The sequence below is a fragment of the Nyctereutes procyonoides genome, unplaced genomic scaffold, assembly GCF_905146905.1.
Source record: "Nyctereutes procyonoides isolate TBG_1078 unplaced genomic scaffold, NYPRO_anot_genome, whole genome shotgun sequence".
Lineage (NCBI taxonomy): Eukaryota > Metazoa > Chordata > Mammalia > Carnivora > Canidae > Nyctereutes > Nyctereutes procyonoides.
The window spans coordinates 20,544,194-20,569,766 of record NW_026575024.1 but is presented as its reverse complement, the minus strand read 5'-3'; the positions used below and the strand labels follow the sequence as shown (position 1 = coordinate 20,569,766).

The following is a 25,573-nucleotide window of genomic DNA, read 5'->3' as shown; positions in this document are numbered from 1 at the left end:
TGGGTGGAGGGTGTGGGTGACTGGGGGACGGGCACCGAGGGGGGCACTTGGCGGGATGAGCCCTGGGGGTTAGGCTCTATGTTGGCAAATCGAACTCCAATACAAAATAAATAAATAAATAAAAAAGAATGTGTTTTTAGCAAGCACTGGGATCCTGGCGCGGGCTGGAGGAAACACTGGGTCAACGCCCTAGCCTAACTGGTGCGCCCATTTCCAGGCCTCCTACTCCCCCCTCTCTCTTCCCAGCTGATTTTCTGCATTCCTCTTAAGGCTCCGGGAGACTTCCATCCCACGTCCCGTTGCTTTATTCGCTGCTAATAATAAACACTGCGGGTCACGGAGCGTATGCATGCATGCACTCACTCGTTCTTCACCCTCGCCTCGGACGGGAGCTGCAGGAAGGGGCTGAACCTGCAGCACCGGGCGAACCCTGGGCTCCCGATAATCATTTGCCGGACCAGCAAACCCACGAGGTAGTTCCTATTCGCCTTCATTTGCAAATAGGGAGGTTGAAAAGGCGACAGTAAAGCTGGGACAGCCTGTAACGCAATCGGTATTCGGCGGTTAATCCGGGACGCCGCGGGCAGCCGCTGGACCCCCGCGCCCCTGAGGCTTGCCCCTCCGAGGGGCGGGGGCGCCCCGGGAAGACCGCCGGGAAGACCGCCGGGAGCCCTGACGTCACACTAACCCGCCCCAACATGGCGGGCCCGTCACGTGGGCCAGGGGCGGGGCCGCAGCGCTCCGGGAGAGCCGGCGTAGGTCACGTGGCTCGGGGGCGGCGGTGGACGCGGGGGCGTGGCCGTAACGCCGCGGACGCCGCCTCGCGGGCCACGCCCCCTGCCCCTCCGGGTGCTCCCGCGCCGCGGAGGGGTGGAGTCTCCCTCGTGACCTTTCACCCCAGCATGGCTGCGCCCGTGGGACCGGTGAGGTTCTGGCGACCCGGTAAGGCCCCCTGGCCCGCGCTGGGCGGATGCGGCGGCCTGACTCTGGTGCTGGCCCCGCCGCCGGCGCCCCGGGGCCTGCGGACCTGCCTGCGGGCCTGACCTCAGCGGGCTGCCCCCGCCGCCCGGACTGGCGGGCGGGCTCCGCGGCTCGGGCGCCCTCGGTGGTCGCGGCGGACTCGGGCGTGCGCACCCCGCCTGCGCGGGAACCCGTGACCCTGCGGCGTCGGCTCCCCCGGCCTCGGTTTCCTCCCTCGGCTGCCGGCCCTGCCGGACGCTGGGAAAGCGCCGGGCGCCCGCGCGGGTCCGGTTCCCGCCGCTCGAGCCGCGCAGTCGGCGCTGCGTGGGTTCGACTTTGCGGCTCTGCCCTCCGAGGGAGCGGGGTTCCTTCGGGCAAGCCGCCTGGTTCTCGTGGGCCTTAGTCTCCTCACCTGTGAAATGGGTAGACTAAGAAGTGTCCTGTGGGCTTGGGGAGCGAACACGGCGCCTTGTCGGACCCAGAGAAAGCGCTCATAAAACGGGAAACTATCTTACGTTGTTTTAGGGTGATTCTTGCCCATCCTGGGCGTCCGCCAGAAAGTGACCACCCTCCTTCGTATGGGCTGCCGCCCACTTTCCCTCCGTCTGGCAAACACGAACGTTAGTCACAAAACGCTTTGCCTGATTTAATTTCCCCATTAATCAGGATTTTATTGAATGTGTACTTACCAGGTCCTGTGAGATGCCTTACTTCCTCCCCTCCCCGGTGAAAACCCTTAAATTTCTTACCAGTTAACCAGCTTACCTTCTTCCACCACTTGCACTTCTGCAGACCTGGATGTGCAAAGTACACTGCAGCAAAAAATGAAATGAGACAGAGAAGGTAATACAAGGAAACCTTTTATTTATTTTTAAAGATATTTATTTATTTCATCAGACAGAGAGAGAGAGAGAGAGAGAGAGAGAGAGAGAGAGAGAGACACAGGCAGAGGGAGAAGCAGGCTCCATGCAGGGAGCCCGATGCAGGACTCGATCCCGGGACCTCAGGACCACGACGAGGGCGGAGGCAGATGCTAAACCGCTGAGCCACCCAGGCTGCCCCAAGGAAGACTTTTTAAAGAGTATTTTAGAGTGGTGCCCTGAATGCTGACCATACATATAAGTGATGGGGGGGATAAGCCAAAGCAAGGGATGCGTTCATTCTTTTTAAAAATCTGTAGTTTGCCACTTAATGACCGTTCTACTCAGTATTCCAGATTGTCAGCCAGTTATCCATCCTGAATTTTATTTACAGCCGGAACTAAGATCCCATTAGGTGATGAGATACCCTCTATTTTATTTATTAAAGCCTTTAATAACAGGTCAAAGTGTTAAGTATAATAAAGGCCTGAATGAATTGTTGCAAATTAGGACAGGATACTATTTTGGTTAAAGAGCATGTGGTTACTTGAAGAGTTCTATTTAATTATTTAGTTCATTTGTTGAGGGTGTACTTAACTGAACACCTAACCTTGTGATCGAGAGGCAAATAGAGATGATCAGGCTGGGGCTCCGCTCTCAATATTTATTCTCTTTCTCAGTTTTTTATTTTTTTATTTTTTATTTTTTTATTTATGAGAGAGAGAGAGAGAGAGAGAGAGAGGGGCAGAGACACAGGCAGAGGGAGAAGCAGGCTCCATGCACCGGGAGCCTGACGTGGGATTCGATCCCGGGTCTCCAGGGTCGCGCCCTGGGCCAAAGGCAGGCGCCAAACCGCTGCGCCACCCAGGGATCCCTCTTTCTCAGTTTTAATGTGAATTTAGATGTCCTTGAGCTATTAAAACAAGGCAGAAAGAAGTGGTGGTAAGGAAGATAGGGTTTATGAGTCAGACTGTAAAGCTGTCCTTGACTGCCGTTTACTACCCTGGTGACTTGAGAAAGTCACTTGAGTGCTCAGAGTCTCAGTGACCTCATCTGTAAATTGACATAACAACACCTCCCCAAAGGATTGTTTTGAGGATTAAATGAGAATACATGTAAAGCTCTTAGTACTGGATACATGTTAACTATTAGAATTACATTGAAGGCAACAGAAGAGAGGGAAAGATTGAATGTATGGATTAGCAATACTTCATAATGGTAGTGATGTTTTTGAGTGAATATTGAAGCACAAATAAGGCCTGTTCCATGGAGAGGTAGGAGTATGGGATTCTGGGCAAAGGGTGTAGCATGAGCAAGGCAAAGTGGGATGTGTGTCTCGGGAATGTCCAAAAAACCAAAATAACTGAATAGCAAGATGTTGTTAAGTGATAGGGTATATTTTGGGGCAAAGCAGGAGATAACATTATTCTATTTCTATTTCATTATTTTAAAAAATGGTGATCATGATCCCACTACATTAATTTCATAATCCACTAATAGGGCAGCAGTTAAACTGAAAAACCGAGCTGAAAAAAAATGAAAGTAGAAGGAATGCTGGGTGGGGGTGGTTGGGGAGTGCAGCTGTCAGCCTTGTTTTGTAGATGGAGAAATGAAGGCATTACGGTTTGCAAGATTGCAAACTTGTTACTCCCTTAAGTATAGAGACTACTCCCGAGGGAAAGGGAACACTGGGCAATCAGAATGGATGATGGGATGTAGTAGAGGGAAGCAGTCCTGGTTTGGCTGAATGAAGTCTTTTATATGGAGGAGACATGCTCTTTATTGACTGACAGTAGCTCTTGTAAAACATCTTATAACAGAATATACTGAGGTGGACTTGGCTGTAGGTTACAGACAGGGAGGGGTGGGGTAGTGAAGAAGACACCTGGATGTATTAAATAAACCCTGGTGTGGGAGGAAGAAAGAGACCTTGCAGGAGTAATGCTAACATAGTCCAAACAGACTGTAAAGGTCTAAAACATTTTGGAAAGGAGGGAATTTGTGACAAAAACAGAGCTGATGAGGATGAGCTATTCTTTGCAGTATTTTTCTTGGGGAAGAGTTACAAGAAGTTATTAAGAATTGGCGGTAATAAGGGAAGAAAGGAAAGTAGACTTGCCTCTTTGAGCACAGGCTTTGTTCCAGGTCCTGTTCTATCTTTTATCTTGTTGAAAGGAAGGTCAGCATTTTGGCAAAAACAATACAGCAGTGCCCCACTTACCCGATTTTTGGCAATCTTGGACCTCTGGAACATAACTGTGTTCCTAGAAATAAAGGGACAGAGGATTAGAGATATGTGGCAATGACTAAACTTTGCCCTAGGGGGGGTCTATGGACCATGAGCATCCCAATATGTTACATTTTGGTGTATTTTTCAGGAGAGGGAGTCCAGAGCCTTTATTAGATTTGCTGAAGGGATTAGGGACCTCCAAAAATGTAAAAATAAATCACTGGGCTAAAGGTGCTTGTCATAAAGCCCCTGTACTTTCACACGGCATCAGACTCTGAGTGCAGAAGGCCTGGGAGATGATAGTTTGGGGTAATCGTCCCTGTAGTGCCCCCAGTAGAAGGCTCTGCAGCCAGTGTTTGAACTTCCGGGGAGGGTTTTTATGATTCACAAAGGCATTACATCCCAGTGCTGAATAGCTCTAGCTTTTGAAAATAGCTTGTGTCCATTGAATTCCAAGTCCTATATCACTTACCACTCTTAGTTCTGTCCAAGGGGCTACTCAAACCAGTTGGCATGAAAGTTACAGAAGCTGATCATAAAAATTGAACCCACGTTCCTCTGAAGGCATTTTCCTTCTCAGGCTAAAATCCATGGTACCTTAAAGACTTTTATATAATGGGATGTGGCTTCCCTATTCTTCACCATCCTGAGCACCAATTTGTCATTGTTGTTACCAAGCAGCTGTTGTGGAAAGCTCTTGTTTCATCTGCTCAGCACAGTGGTTTCTTGGAATAGTACTTCACACACCAGCGACTCTGGTTCTGTGATTCCAAATGGGGGCCGCTGTCTACTGCATCCCGCTCCACTGGCCATGGTTGGTTGGATCAGGCTGGGCATTGGACCTAAGATGGAAGAAGAGAAGCCTTCTTTCCCGGCCTCCAGACCACACACACCGGGGACATCCTGCCTCCCTCCCTCAGTCTTTTACTTTCTCCCTGCACTAAGCTGTGTTCTTAGGAGGAGAAGTAAAAGAAGCAAGTAAGCGGCCCAAGGGTGTCGCTCTGAGGTATCTCTTGTGCTCTAGTCCTTGCGGATGTGAAGGGATTGGTGGGAGGTTGTGAGCCTGAGCGGCCTTGATTCCAGCTCCTACTGAGAAGCCAAACTTAGAGGCGGAGAGGCACTGAGATGAGAAGGAGCAAGCCAAGGCAGCATCTGGGTGCCGGGGCCTTGCTGTCCTGCGGTAGTAGCACTTGTCCTCCACCTCAGCCAATTCCCAGTGGCTTTCTGTCACTTGTATTAGTAGTAATGAGTAGTAATATGTGGGGGCCAGACCTGAAAACTTGGTCCTCTGTAATACACCGTTATGTGCGGCCAACTTGGAGCCCAGTGGGACTCTCCTCTCTGCTCTTGCGGTGAAGCTTTTAGGGAAGATTTTTGTGTTCTCCCCAGGTCCTTTCCTAGAGGCTTTCCTGAAGTTGAGTATCTCTTAGTAGTTTGAGGTAAAATGCATTGCTTGTGTTATGTCTTCGCCTTTGAATTCGTAACGTTTGCACATTTTTCTGTCCATTGGTTGCATCAGAGAATCTGAAAAAAGCATTTCTGTTACAGGGACAGAGGGACCAGGTGTCAGCATCTCTGAAGAGAGACAGAGTCTAGCTGAAAACTCTGCGACAACTGTTGTTTACAATCCCTACGCTGCCCTTTCTATAGAGCAGCAGAGGCAGAAGCTGCCTGTGTTCAAGGTACAGAGTGAACATGTGTGGTTGGTCGGCCTGAAGCCCGGTGCGGTGGCCTTAAACTTGGTACTGAAATGAATAGTGTCTTCTTTACTCTTATCGCTTCTGTAGAACACGGTGAGCTCAGAGCTGCCCTTCTGAGGGGATTAACTTCAAAATATGTGTGTGTTACTTAACCATATAAGTAAATCTCGAAAAGTCCCTAACATTTTTTTTAGTTGGATGTTATGTATTGAAAAACTGGAAGGGATAGAATGTCATTCTTTTACCTCCTCTTGTGCTTTCAATTATGGACAAATTTAAACATAGAGAAAAGTAGAGGAAATAGTACAACAAACGTCTGTGCCTCCAGCTTCAACAGATTACCAACATTAGCTTGCTTTTTAAAGGCAATTTCTTTAAACAAGACAAATTGGGTAACCAAGGAGGTTTCTGTGGAAGAAGTTAACTCCCACTGGCATAGTAATGGCATTTGGATGCTTCTATATTGCATGCACATCCAGCACTTGATTTTATTGGTCTTATGGAATGGACGTATGTTCATCTCACAAGAGACCAAAGCACAAACTAGAATATGTTCATTTATAGCCGTAGTTCTCCAGTGCAGACGTACATGGTCCATGGACTTGCTTTCTCCCTGTTGCCAAGACCACATGGGAAGCCACATTGGAATCAGGAAGTGAGCTCTAGGCCAAAGGCCATTTAGATAGAGCTGAAGAATGTTTTTTTCATATAGCCCCCAATGAAAGGTAATGCACTCTCCCAGCCTCATGTGATGCCCCTGGAATGACCTGAGTAGGTATGGCCACCAGTACCTATGGCTCTCTCTCTTCTGGCCAGTGCTGGGGGAAAGCTGCCAAGTTCTTACGCTAAGGGAGTCCCTTTGTCTACACCATGTTAATTCTTCTTCTATTAATATGTGCTTTCTCCAAATGGATTTGAAACAGAATCCTTCTTAATTTAGCCAAGTCACCTTGATTAGAGTTTTATGAGGCTCCAGACATTTCAGTCATTCACTGACAGTCTGGGTTTTTCCCTCAGGCGATTAGCTTTGTCCAGTATGTGTGAATGTAAACCAGTTTGGCCCTCAGGAGATAAGATTATAGGTTTACCATTGTTGCCTCACTGGTGAGGGACACAGTTTGAACTGTGGTGAAGTATCAAGATTCTGGAGTTAGACTTTAGAGTCCATACCCAAGCTCCGTTGTTTTCGTGCTGTGTGACCTTGCTTCACCATCTGAGCTTCTGTGTTATCTCTAATATGGGACTAATAACACCTACCTCAGAGGATCATTAGGAGGCCCAGATGAGATAATCCACATAGAGCATTTAGCAAGGTACCTGACGTTTCGTAAATGTTTAAGTACACAGATAATTATTGTTTACTAAGTATTTAATTTTGGTCCTTTCTTGACTTTTCTTCATCCTCCAACTGAACTTGAGATACAATAAGTGAAACAAATGAAAAAGTAATCGAGATTTAACATATTGATGGAAATTAAAATGGTATGGGTTCTTGGTAAAAAGTAAAATGGAATTTAAGCATAGTTAGGCTCTCATGAGATGTGAAAGATAAATCTAGAAGACAGAAAGGGTGAAAGTGACCCATTCATCAATCCTTCCTCCATTAAAACTAAAAGTAGCTTTAAAAACAAATTGAAACTAAAGGGGTGATATATATAATGTCAATCCCTGTTCCTTGCTGCCATCACATGGCAGCCTTCTCCTCGACTGCCTCTGGTAGGCTGGCGTTCTCGGTGGGGCCTGGACACTGCTGTGCAAGGTGGTCCTCACACTCTTACACGCTGCCTCCCTGAAGGTTAGTCCCCTCCGCCCCACCAACCCTTCTCCATTTCCCTGCTATTCATAGTCTCCAAACTGGAAATGTTGTCATGTCCCTCTTGAATGTCTCACCTTCTCTGTGTGCAGCCCTTTGTATCTAATATGTGAGGTGTGAATTACTGCCTTCAGTCTTCTGCTCAGTCTTGTATGCCACCGCCCGGTTTTCTCACAGCACTGACAGCCCATCCAGACCTTGACTCTGCTTGCACGGCTTTCCATAGAGAAGCCCGGGCTACTCTAACTCATTTCCAAACCGCACCTAGAGCCTTTTGTGGGCTTTTGATGATGCCCCTGGCATAGAGTTTGTACTGTTTACTTGTTTCCATCTTTCTTTTGCTGATGTCATTTCCCTTTCCTGGAATGCCTTGTCTCTTTCTGTCTGTAATCAGATTGTCTTTCAGGTTTTCCTTGACCATCTACCATCTATCTGTCTATCCATCCACCCACTGGTTGGATCTATCATTCACAGAATACCTGCAAAGATCTCAAACCTTTCACTTTTCCCTACCCAGAATGAAAGAAAGCACCAAGTCCAGGCAGCCTACAAAAAAGGGTCTAGACTGGTCAGCAGACCATCTGCAGCAGGATTTGCTGTGGGGGCTTGAGAAATGCAGGTTCCTGGGCTCCACCCTAATCCTGTTGAATCCTGTGGGTAGGGCTAGGAATCTTCATTTTTAGCAAATATTCTAAGAGGGTTTCACGCTAGGTTGTGAGAACTATATATTTAGACCCCAAATAATGCCAAATTCAAAAACCCAAAGCATCCAACACCTTTGTGAGCCAATTAGGCAGCATGTTCACTCTCCCAGTCCTCAGCACATTGTCAGTACCCAGTCAGACAGGCTGAGCAGTAGACAGAGTAGGGGGCCTTGGCAGGGTTTACTTCATCCCAGACCAGGCATTTATGGAATACTTTTATGACTTTCCAGACCGTCCGGTACGTCTCTTAGCAAATGTGGGGACAAAAATACACTCTAAAGCTAAGCAGATAGAATGTTGGAATGATCTCTTGAATTTTTCTGCTCACACTAAAAGGGTAAAAAAAGAAGGCTCAGGGGATCCCTGGGTGGCGCAGCGGTTTGGCGCCTGCCTTTGGCCCAGGGCCCGATCCTGGAGAACCGGGATCGAATCCCACATCAGGCTCCTGGTGCATGGAGCCTGCTTCTCCCTCTGCCTGTGTCTCTGCCTCTCTCTCTCTCTCTGTGTGACTATCATAAATAAATTAAAAAAAAAATTAAAAAAAAAAAGAAGGCTTGAAATATAGATGTAACCTATAGGTGCTTTATTATGAACTTGGATTTATTTATTTAAAGATTTTATTTATTAGAGAGAGAGAGAGGGGGAACACAGGTTGGGGGAGGGACAGAAGGAGAGGGAGAAGCAGACTCCCCACTGAACAGGGAGTTGGATGTGGGGCTCCATCCCAGGACTGCAGGATCATGGCCTGAGCCAAAGGTAGACACTTAACTGACTGAGCCGCCCAGGTGCCCTTGAACTTAGATTTAGAGGTAGAGGCAACAGCATATTCTTTTGGCTTTTTTATTTTCCCCAGTTAATAAATGAACGACTTTATAATTAGATACAATGCATAATTTGTACAAAATGTAAAGGTCTTCTTCACACTCTTGCTCCTTGGCCACCCTCTTCTGCTCCTGGAAGTGGTACAATGACCAGTTTTTTGTTTTATTTTCTGCAAGATAGCTTGTACATAGCATATATGTGTCCTTTTTTTGAAAACTCAAATAGTGTATTATTTACTGTTTAGCATCGTACGTTCCTCCCTTAACATATCTTGTTGACCATTCCATATCAAATAGACATTCGTTCTTTTTTTAAATTCAATTAATTAATATATAGTATATTATTAGTTTCAGAGGTAGAGTTCAGTGATTCATCAGTCTTATATAATATGCATTGCTCGTTATATCACATGCCCTTCTTAACGTCCATCACACAGCACATCCCCCCACACCCTCTTCTCTCTAGCAACTCTGTTTCCTATGGACATTTTTTATTTTTATACCTGTGTGTATTCCATTAATGGAGTGTTTCATAACTGACTTATCACCCTGTTGATTGACATTTAGGCTGAATTATTATAAAGAACACTTCAGTGAGTATGCTTGTATATATACCTCTTTGTTCATAGGTATCATTAGTATGTTTGTAGTATAACTTCATATAGGTGAAAGTCTTGAATTAAAGGGTATGTGCATTGTATATTTTGGTAAATTATTGCTCTCAATTGCACTTGTTTCAGCTTATCTGGACACCAGCACTGCAAGTTAGAAATATATTTTGATAGTTCTTTTTAAAATTTACTTTGGAAAACAGCTCATTTCATAATGCTTAAATATCTTTGTTTAGGTCTTTTGAGAAAATGCATGGCTCTTTACAATGTATGGTTCTATTTTTCAGCTTAGGAATCATATATTGTACTTGGTAGAAAACTATCAGACAGTGGTGATTGTTGGAGAGACGGGATGTGGGAAAAGCACACAGATCCCACAAGTAAGTATATACTTAAATGTGTCTTTGTACTTATATTTGGCTGGAAGGATTTTGTAACTTGAGAACTCTCTTTACTATAATTTGCTTTTTAAAGATCTTTTGTCATAGAGAAAATATTCAATCCCACTAGATATTTTTTATTCAACTTTTGGTTCTTGTGATTGATTAGCTTCAAAGTAACGTTCATTTTTGATTTATTATTATTCCAAAATAATGATTGAATAGCCAAGCTCTGAAAGGAACTGTGGGTATTCCTTCAAAGAGGTATAATGCCTGGTTTTTGTCCTCAAGTAGTCACAGTTGAAGAGGAGGGTGAAATGAATGACTACTGCTCTAGCTGTAAATAAAAATGGAATACCAAAGAATCACATGGTGCTGTGGAAGGAGCCCCTATTATCAAGCAAACCTCTGCTTGTGTGGACAAATGTGGACAGAAGGATTGGGAAGGGCCTTGTAAAAAAAATGACATTTGAAGTAGACTTTGAACGATCAGTGGGAGCTGGCTGGGAAGATACTCTCATCCAGGCAGTATTGTGGTCAGAGATACTGGGGTATGAGAAGGGTCTGGGACTCAGCAAGAATGGAAAGACAAGGTGAAGTCAAAGTTTGTCTTACGAGTCTTAACTTGGAGAGTGAAGAATGCTGTATAAGTGGTCAGGGATGAGAGTCATTGCAGATTTTTCTTTCCTTTTTAATGTAGATTTTTGCTGAAGTATGAAATGTATATCACAGATTATTTCTATCATAATTGTACAGTGTGATAAACTTTCAACAAGCGAATACACATTACCAGCACCTATATCAAGAAATGGAACAGAACATTACCATAGCCCCAGAAGTCTTCTTGTGTCTCCTTCTGGTCTCTTGCCCTCTCTTTCTGCTTCCTATTCGACACACAAGGGTATTCCTTTTTCTGGCTTCTAACACCATAGATTAATTCTATTTTTGAACTTGTAGAAAGAGATAATATGGCTTCTTCTGCCCAACCCAATACTGGATTTAGGCTGTAGCCCAGACACAGTTATTTCTTAAAAGGTCCCTGGGTTATGTAATGTGCAGCTAGGGAGGGGTATCAGTGGGAATGGACAGCAGTAGAGAAAGGACAACAGAGCACAGGGTGGCCTGGAGGGAGAACATTTGTGCAGGTGGTATCAAAACCCTAGCCAATTACTTAGCTTCTTGCAGAGACACACAGGACAAGGGCCATGTTGAATTACTGAGAGATTATCAGAGGGCAGTAATAATCATTACCACGATCATCATCAAACAAGTAATAAGTAAGTGCTACATAAAGTTGGCACTTAACACGTATTAATCTGTTTAATCGTCAGTGACCCTGCGTGGCAGGTACTGATACTATCTGTTTGACAGTCGAAGATGTTAGAGAGCAGTGATGTGGAGGAGGGAACATAGAAAGTGAAAGATGGGCTATGTGTGAGGTGAGACGGTCTTAGTTTGTTTAGGAGTAAGTCTGTATGGTTATTCAGTCAGCTCAACATAACTATGTTATGTTAACAAAGAACCTGAAAATCTTGGTGGCATAAGAACACAAGGGTTTATTTCTTTCTCCTACCATGTGATCTTCTTGGGGTGATGACCCAAGATGACTGCTCCATATGGTCACTGAGGATGATGACCCAGCTCTTATCTGGGACTTGGGAGTCTGGGGGTAGATGGCAGGATTAAGAGATGGTTCAAGTTTCAGAGCTTGTGACTAGAAGTGGCACTTTTGCTCATGTTTCATTGGACAGTGCTGGTTTCACTGCCAGCCCTGATAGCCTTGGGGTGGTGGTATGTGGAGTCCTCCCACAGGGGTGGGTGGCAGATATTTGGATCCGCAGTACAGTATAGCATAATGATCTGGTCATTTCCCCCAGCAAGGCTTAGCTGCCAGGGAACAGAGAGGGCCAGCTCAGGGGCAAGTCTAGGCAAAGAATGGCCTGGAGGTGAAAGAACAGGGCCTGAAGATCCAGCCTGGGCAATGTGGCAGCAAACAAAGGTGATTTTTTTTTTTTTTTCAATTTTGGAGGAATATTTAATAGGTTCACATGGTTTATTTTTTCAAAAAGATTTTATTTGTTCATGAGAGACAGAGGGAGAGGCAGAGACATAGGCAGAGGGAGAAGCAGGCTCCCTACAAGGAGCCTGATACTGGACTTGTTCCTGGACCCTAGGATCATGCCCTCAGCCACAGGCAGACGCTCAACCGCTGAATCACCCAGGCAGGCGTCCCAGTTCACATGGTTTAAAATCCCAAGAGATGTGAAAGAACATCAAAAGAGAAAGATTTCTCTTATGCTGTATCTTCTGATGCTCCTTTCCCTTATGTAGATATAATTGATGGTACTAGTTTCTCAGAGATTTTCTCACTGTACTTACAAACAAGTGTGTGTGTATCTTTTTTTAAAACACAAATAGGTAGCATCTATACATGCTTTAATGTACCTTGTCTTTTCTCCTACTCAGTGTATCATTTTTCAGTTACATAGATTGCACATAATTTATTTTGTTAATTCTTAGTTGATAGGCATTTAGGTTGTTTCCAGTTTTGTATTATCACGCTGATGTAGTGAGTCAATTTGCATATAATTTTGCACATATATGGGTATACTTGCAGAATCAATACAGTAGTTATGGAGTTGCTGGATCATATGTTTGAATTTAATGACTTTTAAGGAACTTTTTTTTTTTTATAAGCCCTGTGTTTTTTGAATACATTCATATGGTACAAAATTCAAAAAGCTCAGGAGAATAAATGGTGAAGAGTGAATCTCCTGAGCTTTGCTGGTGAAATGGACTAGGTCATTGTGATAGATGATTATATTATTGGTCCGAATACCTGCCTCATCCTCCTTTCCTCACCACGCAGTTCCTCTTCTCTGAGACCAGCATAACTTCTTGTGACGCTAATTTGAGTTATGGCCTAGGAAAATTGGACAGGCTGAGGAGCTGAAGGTCACGGCAAGAATGTGGAGCAGGTTTTTCTCAACACACTGACTTGCTGGATTTATATAATATCTTTCCTTGGAAAAGTACTGCATGCTGAAGCACCAAACACCAGTTTTGAAATTTCACAAACTATTTGTGGAACCTAGATGATATTTTTTCCTAGAGCTCTGTCAAAACAATAGACTATGAAAATAAGCTCTTTGCTATAATTTTTATTAGTGCTGTTTTTGATGGAGTGCTTCCTTATCCCACTCCTTAATGAGAAGACCAGATTTGGTGACCCTTAAAAAGAGGAAAGATGGAATCCAGCATGACATCCACTGCCTTTTGATAGCAACACTATTCTTGCTTTTGCAGCATCTTTAAATTTCCATATGTCAGCAGTCATCAGCATGCAGGAGTCTGAATCACAGGTCTATCAAGGAGACTGGCTTTATGGGCAGCTTGTTTATTATTATGGGAGTTATTTTTCTTTCGCTTACCACTGTTACTAAGAGATTGACTGCAAGTATGTGTGTTTTATTTTGGATGGTAGAATTATGTGTCCTGGTTATGTGGCAGGGCTGTGGTTTGCCAAGCTTAAATCCCAGCTCTTAGATTTTTATCTGTGTCCTTGGACAAGTAATGTGATCTCTTTGTTTGCTTATCTCTAAATTGTTGATGATGCTGTTACCTTCCTTATAGGATTTGTTGTGAAGATTAGATGGGATGGGCTTATGCATGCAAGGTGCTCAGCATAGTTCCTAGCACCTAATAATGTCCGTGAATCTTAGCTATTATTTCTTGTAGCTCTGTTTTTGCATTTGTGTTGATTGGCATAGTTGGTAGTGTTTTGTGTATGTATTCAATACAAGAGAGAGAGAAACTTTACAGTTTTTATAGCAAAAAACCTACATCATCTAAAACATTGTTCCTTACATCATTTTTTAAACTATTATTTCTAGCTAATTTTAGACTAACAGAAAAGCTGCAAAAATAGCACAGAATTCCCGTAAACTTCTCCCACCACTTCCCCTAGCACAGTAATCAAAAGCAGGGCATCACTATCACTATAGTGCAGCGGCTGGACTACGGATCATATGCATCTCTTCAGTGTTCTCCCCAATGTCCTTTCATAGTTTTAAGATACTAGACCTCTTGTTGCAGGTTGCTGTTATTTCTCCCTGGTCTTCTTTAGGCTGGGAGAGTTTCCTCATTCTGTCCTCCTCATCTTTCATGACCTTGACGTTTTTGAAGAGTACTGGGCAGTTATTTGATAGGACACGTCTCAGTTTGGATTTGTGTGATATCTTCTCATGGGTAGGGTAGAATGAGCTGGTGCGATTTGAGAGAGAATACCACAGAAATGGTGTGTCCTTCTCAGTGTACCCTATCACAGGATTTGAGATGCTGATGTCTGATCACTGCTGAGGTTAACCTTGGTTCAGGTGCCAGGATTTGCCTATAAAGTTACTGTCTTTCTCTTTGCAGTTGGTAAGTATCTTGGGTGGAGATATTTTCAGACTGAAGATCTTCCCCTTGCCTTCAAGTTTTTGCCTTCTCATTTTAGCTTTCCTCAGCGGATCTTGTCTGCAGCACTTACTCAGGTGTTTGCTTGATGCTTTTTTTCTTTCCCTTTTTCCTTCATTAAATGGATTCTTCTCTAAGGAAGAACTGTCTTTTCTCTGTCATTTATTTATTATTTATGTACATCAATGCAGATTCATATATATATATATTTTGTTCTGTGTGTTAAAATCCAATAATGTCTTTTTCAGTTTCTTTTTTAATCATTAGGAGCTCCTTTTTATTTAGGCTTTGTGTTCTTTCTCAAAGCCTCCACCTTTTTTGAACGTATCCTTGCTTTCTAGTACTACAGGACATTTCAGACTTGTCTTATATTTTCCCTGCACTAGCAGCCCTGGGATCAAACACTTCTCCAAGGAGCCCTGGTTCCTTTATTGGAGAATGGCACTTAGAAATCAAGAATTGGGTGCTAGGGTGCTCATTGCTACTGAAGTGTCATTGCTGTAAGTCTCAGTGGGCAGATTTAGGAAATATATATATGACTACTAATCCCTACATAAAAATATCTGTATATCTATAGCAATCTGTATATGTATTACAAACCATGAATTTATGCTGGTACTTCTTTTTTTAAAATATTTTATGTATTTATTCATGAGAGACCCACAGAGAGAGGCAGAGATGTAGGCACAGAGAAGCAGGCCTCTGGTGGGGACCTTACTTGGGACTTGATCCTGGGACCCCAGGATCACGCTCTGAGCCAAAGGCAAACGCTCAACCACTGAGCCACCCAGGCATCCCTATGCTGATACTTCTGATTGTAATTCAATACCATAGGGTTCGTTTTAGCCTTTCCTTATTTGTAACTTTTCTCCTACAGTGAGAAACTCAGTCTTCATTATTTACAGTATGTTAACTTAATTGTTGAATTCTAGTATGAACATAAAATAGTTTTAGAATTACCAACCATACCCCCATTTGGCTATTTACCAACATTTACTAACTAGATCACAGTTCTCTGTCTTTGGCTTTACAGTCTCCAGTCCAGATACTGTTTTCCAGTTGCTTAGGTTCTGTCTCCCCCCAACCCCCTCAGCGTGATCCTGTAATTCATTTGTATTACAGAAGGGGCCATTTGTTAGCGTTTGTATTTTCTCTTGGTTTCTCTTCGCATACATCTTGGTTGGTTTTGCTTATGTTTTGGGCATTTGAAGAGCCGTGAAACACGACTGGCTCTAAGAGTCAGAGCTACCCAAAAACATCTACTCAGAGCATTATCACTTCCTCTTCATCCTCTGCTGCCCTGTTTCCATTTTTCTCTCAATCCTCCATAGACAATCATTCTCTTTAGTTTTTTTCCCTTGTTTCTTTTGAATAAATGAGCAGGTACATGTAGCATTTTTAACCTTCTTTTCCTGTTGTAAAATATATATTCATTGTGAAACAATTTAGACATTATAAAAATATGTAACACTGATAGCCACTATTATCCACTTTGGATTTTAAAAATGTAACGGTCAAATGACTATATAACAAATGAATATATATAGCAAATAAATGCATAAATCAGATAAATACAATTGAATTCTATGTGTATTAATATATGATAGCTATATAAACATGTACAAAATCTAGTTATTTTTAATTAATCTAAAATGTTTTGTATGGTTGATATAAAACTGAGTTGTCTCTGTATGTACTTTAAAATTATTCATTCTATAGATTTAGCACTGTTTCCTGTGGCCCATGGATAGTTTTTATTCCTTTAGGCATCTCTAGTACCTGGAAATTTGTTAAGACTGGGGAGTCAGAATGTTGAATTTGGGCCTTGGATCTTCTGAATATCAGCTCTGATGTTACCTAACATTTCTAAGCCTTAGATCCCTCATTTGCAAAATAATTTCCAAATTGTCTGCGAGGATAAGAACCATCTGGTACTAACTTTCTCAGGGATTCTAACATAATACAGGGTTATCTTGGGGGAAATTGTTTCTGGAGAAGTGGTTTCAGATGCATACTTAGGTGTGGTTTTATTTGCAGTATCTTGCAGAAGCTGGCTGGACTGCAGAGGGAAGAGTGGTGGGAGTGACCCAGCCTCGAAGAGTGGCTGCTGTTACAGTGAGTTTCTTTTCCATGTTGCAGAAATCTCCATCTGCGTCTTCTGTTTCAGAAACTTATTTTTTCTTGTTTCCTCAAAGCCCCAAGTGAATATGGCATGGCTCCTTAAGTGTTTAATCCTTCAGTTTATAAAGAGCTCTGATGTACTTACTTTTGTAAAATCAATACCTGTACATCACAGATTTTTAAGTAGTAATAAAGTACAGAGGAAGTTAAAACAAAAAATAATGAGAAAATGACAATGTTACCAACTCAGCCAAAGCCTTGTGAACATTTGTGAACATCATCCCAAGCTTTACTCTTATATTCACATAAAAGTGAATGGTGCATTGGATGGGTAGTAGTAATTCTACAAAAATGATATGCCAGCGTACATTTGGTTTTGTTGAATTTCACAAAAGGGGAAACTGAAGTGAACAGGAGTAGTTACTGAACTTTGGAGAAATATTTGTTCACCACATGAAACTGTATGGAAGCTTGAAAACTAAGAAACAAGAATACAGAAAGCTTTAGGATGTTACTTGTTTTTGAAACTATTAAAGGTAGTTTCCTGCGGCAAAAGAGCAAAGGCACACTTAATTCTTTCTATATTTTCTCCCTCCATTTGTTATAGATGCAATGGTATGACTTATATTTCAAGGGTTATAAATAAAAGTTCTTTTCTGTAATCAAAACTCTGCAACTGATTAATTTTAGTTACACAGATCCAGTGTTTCTCACTAATTCTCTACCATGGTTTGCTAACCTTGACTGGCTCATCTTGCCTTATTTCTTAATTGACTGAATTTTATATTCAGTGCCTGAGAATGTTTGATTGTGGTCTTTGTTATGAAATACTTTATTCACACTCTCTTTCCTGGGAGCTGTGCAGACATTGCTCACTGCCTTTTGACATGGAGGATCATATGCAGAAGTCTGAGTTCCAGTGGGCTTTCTCCCCACTTCTTTTCTGGCTCACTTTTCCGGCTTGGATGCTTGTAAGCTTGATTTTGTGCCAGGACATAACTTGATGCTGATTGTCCTGTCTCATTTTTTTCCTAAATACGGAAGAACTTTCGGTGTTCAGGTTCAAATCTCAAGTTTTCTTCTGTTACATCTTGGCATATATTTTCTTCTTTTTCCTAAGGACATCAATTGAGTGTGTATTAGATCTCCTTTGTCCGTTTTTAGTATTTATTACCATTTTTGGAATCATTTGTTCTTTCCCAATTTCTTTTCTAAGATGTCTCCAAGCTTGTCTACAATGTCCATGGTTGTTTTTAGGTAAATGTATTCTGTTTTAGTTCCTTTATATCTTTACCAGGGTCTCATAGTCACTTATTTGTCTTTTTTTTTTTAAAGAGAAGCGAATATCTAGAATGGGAGGAGATACTACAATACATTACAGATTTTAAAAGCTGATAATATTATAAGCATTTTAAAAATCTAGAGAAAATAACATAGCATATTTTATTAACTGCCTGACACATTCTTTTTTTTTTTTTTTTTTTTGATAGTGTGTGAGCAGGGTTGGGGGGTGGGTGGAGAGAGAGAATCTTAAGCAGGTTCCATGCTCAGTGCAGACCCCAATTTGGAGCTCAATCTCATGACCCTGAGATCTTGACCTGTGCCTAAACCAAGAGTTGGATGCTTAACCTACTGAGCCACACAGGTACTCCCTGCCTGACACATTTCTGTAACTTCTTTTTTTCCTGAATTTGTTGGACTTTCCCATGGGCCCCCTCTTCACATGACAGTGATTTTCTATTCTTTTCTTATGGAAAGAGTAGAGCAATATTTTAGTTGCCCCAGCTTAGTTGATTTAGATATGCTTTTTATTATTGCCACTGTGGAAGAGTTTAACTTTATAACTGGTTGTTTGTAGCATTGTATAAATTTGAGGATTGTTCTCAAATTTGAGAAAAGCCTCTCAGGTGTCTGTCATATCCAAGCTCTGAGATTTGGGGGACCTCTATAGACTGGCTTCTGGCCTGTCCATTTCAGACCTTGTTTCTCCTTGACTCTACTTTGACTCTGTCTTTCTTCCTTAAGCTGTTTATAGCTTAAGCTTGTAGTTTCTTTGAATCTGGATTCCTTTAGCTAAATTCCACTTGTTTCTCTGGAAAAATACTACTAACATTTCTTTTTAAACTGCTATTTTCCTTGTGTTCCTGTCTTTCTTCTTGGTCAGCTTTACTATAGTGGCCTGGTGTTAGTACTTTGATAATAATTACTCATCTTTGAGTTGGGCCACTGATGGCTGCAGCATTGTGAGGTTGTGCCATATTAGCTAGTACACGGCTTGCCACCAAATCTCTTATCCTTCTTTGCTGGGGCAGGATGAGGATGAGGATCTGGAGGTGTACTCATTAGTGATTGTAGAGGTCTATAATGGCTCATGATAAAATTCTTTGGGCTCTCTGATTTAGGACTTGATACTTGCTTACTCCCTGCCTCTCCTTCAGTTTTTTCTCCCTTGTGGTTGTTTGCTATCAAAATGGATCTCTTTTGAGACATTTCCTATGTCTTCTGGGCCTGAACACACTGTTGCTTCTTGTCTTCTTCTTCTTTTTTTTTTTAAATTTATTCATGAGAGAGACACACAGAGAGAGAGAGAGAGAGAGAGAGAGGCAGAGACACAGGCAGAGGAGAAGCAGGTTCCATGCAGGGAGCCCGACGTGGGACTTGATCCCAGGTCTCCAGGACCAGGCCCTGGGCTGAAGGTGGTGCTAAACTGCTGAGCCACCCAGGCTGCCCTGCTTTTTTTTATTTTTATTTTTTTAATTATGATAGTCACAGAGAGAGAGAGAGAGGGGCAGAGACACAGGCAGAGGGAGAAGCAGGCTCCATGCACCGGGAGCCCGATGTGGGATTCGATCCCGGGTCTCCAGGATCGCGCCCTGGGCCAAAGGCAGGCGCTAAACCGCTGCGCCACCCAGGGATCCCTGCTTCTTTGCTTTAAGAAAAGTAAAGATTGTCTGTCCTGGCTGTTAGGGTGGTGATACCTACATTAAGAAAGCCAGAGGAGGGATCCCTGGGTGGCGCAGCGGTTTGGCGCCTGTCTTTGGCCCGGGGCGCGATCCTGGAGACCCGGGATCGAATCCCACATCGGGCTCCCGGTGCATGGAGCCTGCTTCTCCCTCTGCCTGTGTCTCTGCCTCTCTCTCTCTCTGACTATCATGAGTAAATAAAAAAAAAAAAAAAAAAAAAAAAAAAGAAAGCGAGAGGAGGCTGGAGCCTCTCTTCTGGAATCAGACCTCACAGACCTCACAGGCAGCTGTGCTTCCTAGTTTATTGCTTGGGCTTGTGGCTGTTTCCTTCTTTCATTGAAGATGAAGGTTTTAGTCGATAATATTTTTAATTTTAATTTCTTTTCTTGTTTTAAATGAGCTCTCAGAGAAGGGGGGGGTACCTTTATTTTGTCATCCTTACCTGGACAAGAAATTAATTCCATTGTTTGAGTTACTTTTGTTCAGTACTAACTTTTAATTATTGTATAATGGCTTTTCCCAGAGTTCATTTTCTGATTATCTTCAAAGTAGAAATTATTGATAGACGTTATTCTAAGTCTTGTGTGCGTAAGTAAATATAGAGATAACAGTTGGGAAACTACACTGCAGTGTTTAGATTTAACCTTTTATGTCACCAGAAGATGACTCAGTTACTAAGAAATTAGAGCAATTTTTCCTGTTTGTAGTTGGGAATCTTAGCTCTTAATCAACTTTGCATTTAGCTCCAAATGTGTAGCTATGGATAACATCCATGAAACCCCATGCCTTCTCTTGAAAAGAGCAAAGAGTGTATAAATTAATGGTGGAGTATTAATAGAGCTGTCAAGTTTGAAATGCTACATCTCAAAGAGTACTCTGTATGCAGACTAAACTCTGAAAACTGTCACAGAGCTTAAGAACAGATGGCATGAGCCATTGCTTGATCTCCATGAGAAGGTGCTTACTAACGAGCTTGTTTGCTGGACTCACAGGGTCTAGGTTTGTCTTCCAGACCAGGCCCTTCCTTGACCTGTGACTCAAAACAAGCTCTAAACCTGTCTTATTTCAGTTTCTTTCTTTATAAAAATGAGGGTATCTTGCCTACCTCATGGGCTACATGCATATTTAGTGAGATACATTTTGTGAAAACTTGGAGCATAGAACCTACAGGTGGTAAGTGCTCAGTGAGTGGTTTTCTTTTTCTCTTGACCTCCCTCCCTGTAGTTATTTGCTTTGGTCAAATAGATAGTATTTATCCAGTCCAATTGATAAAGTTATGGGAGTAAAACTTAAATAGTAGAGGTAAAAATCTGTTAAATCTGTTAAAAAGCCAATAGATTATGACCTTTCAAGTGTCCAGTGGTGTAATCATACATGAAAAAGTAATAAAAGAGTTTTAAAATAAAATATATTTTATAGCAAATGTATATAAACAGTGAAATCATAAGAATAAATATGTTTGGCTTTTGTCTTATAAACCCATAAAATTTTGGTGGAGAGGGTTGGTTCATTGTTACAAGCCTCTTTTCCCATAGCTCCTTGTAGAGCTCTATGTACACATTTTATATCTGTACCATTTTCTGAGATTTATAGTATAATGATCCGTAGAGTTGAAATTGAAGCAATAACAAAATTTTTACAGTGAAATCCTGGTTGGCAGGAAATAGAACCTGCAGAGGTAGACCAATAATGTAGGACGAATTTCTGATTTCATAAGGTGCTTTTAAAGACTGTGTGGTGTGGATCAGCTTCGTAATAACCGATTCTGTTTTGGCCTACCAGATCTGTAATTTGAGGCTGTTAGACAGAGTCACTTCTCATCCTCATCTGCTCTTCAGTTTCTTGAACACCAGTGGCCAGATAACTCTTGGTGTGCTTAGCCTGGGAAGCTGAGTGCAGGGAGTCTCTGGGCTCCTGACCCTGGGGCTATTGCAGCTCATTGGCAGTAGCAGGACAGTGCCTCAGGACACCTCCTGTGCCAGGCCATGTTCCAGACTCTCTGGAGAGGTGGCCTCACCTGTGGAAGGGGGAGATCAGCTGCATGCCTCACATCGGGGGCAGTGTGTCAGATCCCCAGGAAGCCTCTCTAATATGGTTTTCCTTGAGATGTTTTCAGTTAGATAGTTTATGTAATAATGAACGATAAACTCTATAGTTTCTTTTTACTGCTCTTCCACTTTGGTTTATTCATCATTTCAAATATGTTCTATTAATAAGTTGATAACCTTTGAATAGCCTTCTAGAGATAGTAGGAGTTCTTGCCATTGGGTTTTGTTTTCTCTTTTTTGTGTTCACTTTTTATTTGTCATATATTGGTAAGTGAAAAATATATCTGTAATTTGTGGTCTTTATAATATATTACTATGTATTTTGTTTTCTGCTTTTACTTTATTATATTAACTTGGATCCTTCATTAACCTTCTCATTCGTGTACCCCCCCTTTTCCTTTCTTTTATTTTTTAACTTGCATTCTTTTCTTTATGTCCCCTTTAAATGCTTTGGGTAGCTGGGGCTCTGTTGCAAATTGTTTTAGGTTATCTGGCTCAGGAAACATCATTATTTTCCCTCCAAAGAGAAGATGACCTTGGCCCAGTATTGAATTTGATCATTTCTGTTCTCCTGTCTTTATGGTCCAGTGGAAGTTACTTTATTTTGAGGCACAAAGATGTGAAAATTTGTCCCCAGTTGGTTTGCTTTACTGGGATGAATCTTGTCATTTCTTTCTCTCTTTGCTTTGGCTGCCAGAAAATGCCGAGCTGAATTTGTGGTTCAACTGAAATAATTTGGCATATCTCTGTTTTAAAATTTTCTCATTGGCTTTGATCTTCTGAATTTTATCTGCCATATCTTTGGTTCTGATCTGTAACATCTTTATGTGATTCCATTCGTGTTGCTTATTGTTATACAATACTTAATTAAGTTAATAAGTTGCTCCAAGTCAGTTGAGGAAGGAGGAGTGAGACACAAGTGAATAAGTCATGCTCGTTCTCTAATGACCTACTCATTTTTTTTCTCATTCTCCACTGTGTTCACATACTTATTTAAAAAATGCTAGATTTTCCATAGTATGTGCTCTGTGCAGTAATTTCTATGTCTCTATTTTCAGCATGATCTTTCTTCCCAAAGGTTGCAGGGAGAGTAGCTGAGGAAAGGGGTGCAGTGCTGGGTCACGAGGTGGGCTACTGCATCCGCTTTGATGACTGCACCGATCCACTGGCCACGAGAATCAAGGTGAAGTGCTCACTCTGCTTTTCCTACCATGAACCAGGAAGATTATTTGGGGAGAATTAAAAACATGCAGCATCACTGCCCACCGGGACTCTGATACCAGGACAGAAAGTGTATGAAATCACCCTGCCCTCAGGGAGTTTAGTGTGTGGGGGAGGTACGGAGCTCTCTCAGAGAGTCCTTGAATTGTAGCCCAGAAGGGACTTTGGAAGGAATGTTGAGCTTTTGGTTCTACAGATGAAGAGGTTGAGGACCTGGAAGGTTGAATGACTTGCCTGAGATATGTGCCCTTTGGTGGTAGAACCAAGACCCAAGGCTGTCCTTTCTTATATGTGTTTTATGGTTTTTCCACCAATCCACATAGCTGTTAGAATTTAGAAATTTGCCTGTAAAAGACTTAAAAACAGGGACAAGGCAGTATAAATTGATAAAGCGTAGAATTCACAAATATTATTTTCATGAGTTAGAACTTTTCCATGTTTACGTGATGGTGGATTTTACTTGGGTGTTCTTTGACCCAGTTGCTACTGTTGGACTGAGTAGTATCAGTAGTTATCAGTATATCATCAGGGCAGTGCCCGCCCTGGAGCACAGTGCTGGAGTCATTCTAACTAGATGGTACTGCAAAACAATGGAATGGAAACTGGTTATAAGAATCTCAGTTTCCTCTCAGTTTCCACAGAGGAAAGTTGAAAATAAACAGATGAACCAGACAAGGTAGTGATTTATAAAAATAGGAATCTTATTTTGCAAATTTTTGTATTTTGTTACCTTTGAGATTCATTTTGCTGGGTAAAGGGGATATTCTTCTGTACCATCAAATATCTTTAAAGTAGATAGTTTTTAGTGGCTTATATAACCAAATGGTTGTTTTTGAGTCTTTCACAAAAAGCTTTTGTATTTGATTTGGTCATCATTATAGGCGCTGTGCCCTTAAGTGGTGCCTGTCATTGGTAGCAGGTCCTCCTTCTCACTGCTGTATGTGTGGCAACTGGTACCAGGCCCAAGAACAATGTGATGGAAATGTATCCTGTTCTTAAAAGCGTAACAAAAAGTAAAGACACTAAGCTACAGCTTAGTGTGGGGAAGATGGTTAGCATTGTTCAAGTACTGAGTTATTTTGGGTGCAGTAATAACATGTTCCTGCTTATTTCTCAAGCATTTTATAAACATTCATTAATCCTAAATAGTAATAGCTGATACCCCCCCTTTTTTTTAAGGTGATTTATTTGAGGGAGAGTGTGCCTGTGCGGGTGAGCAGGAGTTGTGGGGTGGGGCACAGGGAGAGGGTGAGAGAGAATCTCAAGCAGACTGTCCATTGAACACAGAACCCAACATGGGGCTCAGTCCCACGACCCTGATATCATGAGTTGGCCACCTAACCAGCTGAGCTACCCAGTTGCCCAGCTGATCCTCTTAAATACTGTGTGCCTGGTCTTGTGCTGAACTCTGTATGTACTATCTCTCTTAATTCCCACAATAACCTGCTGAAGGTAGATACTTTTTTATTATTTCCATTTTACAAATGAGGACTCAGGCTCAGAGAGGGTAGGTAACTTGCCCAAGATTCACACAGCTAGTAAGAGGCAGAATGAGGATCTGGGTTCCCAGCCTACTGACACCACGGCCTCTGGTCTTAATCACAGCCCTGTCTGGCCTCCTTAAGATCATAGCAGTCAAAGCTTAAGTTAGGAACTTCAAGAGCTGCAGATATGCAGTTTTTGAGATATTTTTTTTAATGTTTTTTTTTTTTAATTTTTATTTATTTATTTATGATAGTCACAGAGAGAGAGAGAGAGGCAGAGACACAGGCAGAGGGAGAAGCAGGCTCCATGCACCGGGAGCCCGACGTGGGATTTGATCCTGGGTCTCCAGGATCGCGCCCTGGGCCAAAGGCAGGCGCTAAACCGCTGCGCCACCCAGGGATCCCAGTTTTTGAGATATTTTAAGAACAGTGATCTCAGACTCATGGCCTTCCTTTGTGCAGATAAGAATCGTCTTCACTGCCTGTTTGTCCACAGTACCAGTAGTATAGGCCCAGAGAAAATGGGCTGAGCCAATGTTCAGATAGTAAATGCAGGTGGAATTCTGCAAAATTTGCAGGCCCCAGCTGAGAACCCCAACATGGAAGTTTTGTTTGTAAACAGTTCCATTGCTTGATCACTAAAGCATTGGGGCATTTCCTTGCAGAATTGTCTTGTCCACACACTGGTGAAGGTTGTATGCATTTGGTTACACTTGAACTTTTTGAAAAAAATCATTGTTGTATAGTTGAATTATTTCTAAAATTTTGTGTTTTTGTTTTTTAGTTCCTTACTGATGGAATGTTGGTCAGGGAAATGATGGTTGATCCATTGTTAACAAAATATAGGTAAATGTATTTTTCCAATGATAACTTCCCTGAAGTTCCAAAAAAACCCAAGTAGATTGAGAAGCAGTTGTGTTAATAGCTGGGACTTAATGACTGCCTTCAGCTGCCCTAAAGCTTATCTGTTTATGTGGGCTCTTACGGCCTTTGTTGCTTTCTCAGAATTTACTAATAGTAAAAAATGGATACATTTAAATCCCTGTCATTATTTGAATAATCTGTTGACTTGTCATACTTATCTTTCCTCTGTTATGTCCCAGGATCGATAGTTACTGGACAGTGTTTGTGTAATGTGATATGCAGAGTCCAGATATTTACTTACACTGTCTCCCTCTTTGTGTGTCTTTGTCCATTAC

The 25,573-nt window shown here is 42.2% G+C and overlaps 1 protein-coding gene across 1 annotated transcript in view; it reads left to right on the top strand.

The window, feature by feature from the left end:
• Nucleotides 1-885: 885 nt before the first annotated feature.
• The window catches only part of DHX35 (DEAH-box helicase 35), a 65,386-nt gene continuing 40,698 nt past the window's right edge, over nucleotides 886-25,573 (top strand). Inside the window, exons 1-6 of the mRNA XM_055303405.1 lie at nucleotides 886-942; nucleotides 5,599-5,732; nucleotides 9,987-10,079; nucleotides 16,575-16,652; nucleotides 22,748-22,852; nucleotides 25,159-25,220. Coding sequence (XP_055159380.1) covers nucleotides 903-942; nucleotides 5,599-5,732; nucleotides 9,987-10,079; nucleotides 16,575-16,652; nucleotides 22,748-22,852; nucleotides 25,159-25,220 — 512 coding nt within the window. The 5' untranslated portion in view covers nucleotides 886-902. The remainder of the gene's footprint in view (nucleotides 943-5,598; nucleotides 5,733-9,986; nucleotides 10,080-16,574; nucleotides 16,653-22,747; nucleotides 22,853-25,158; nucleotides 25,221-25,573) is intronic.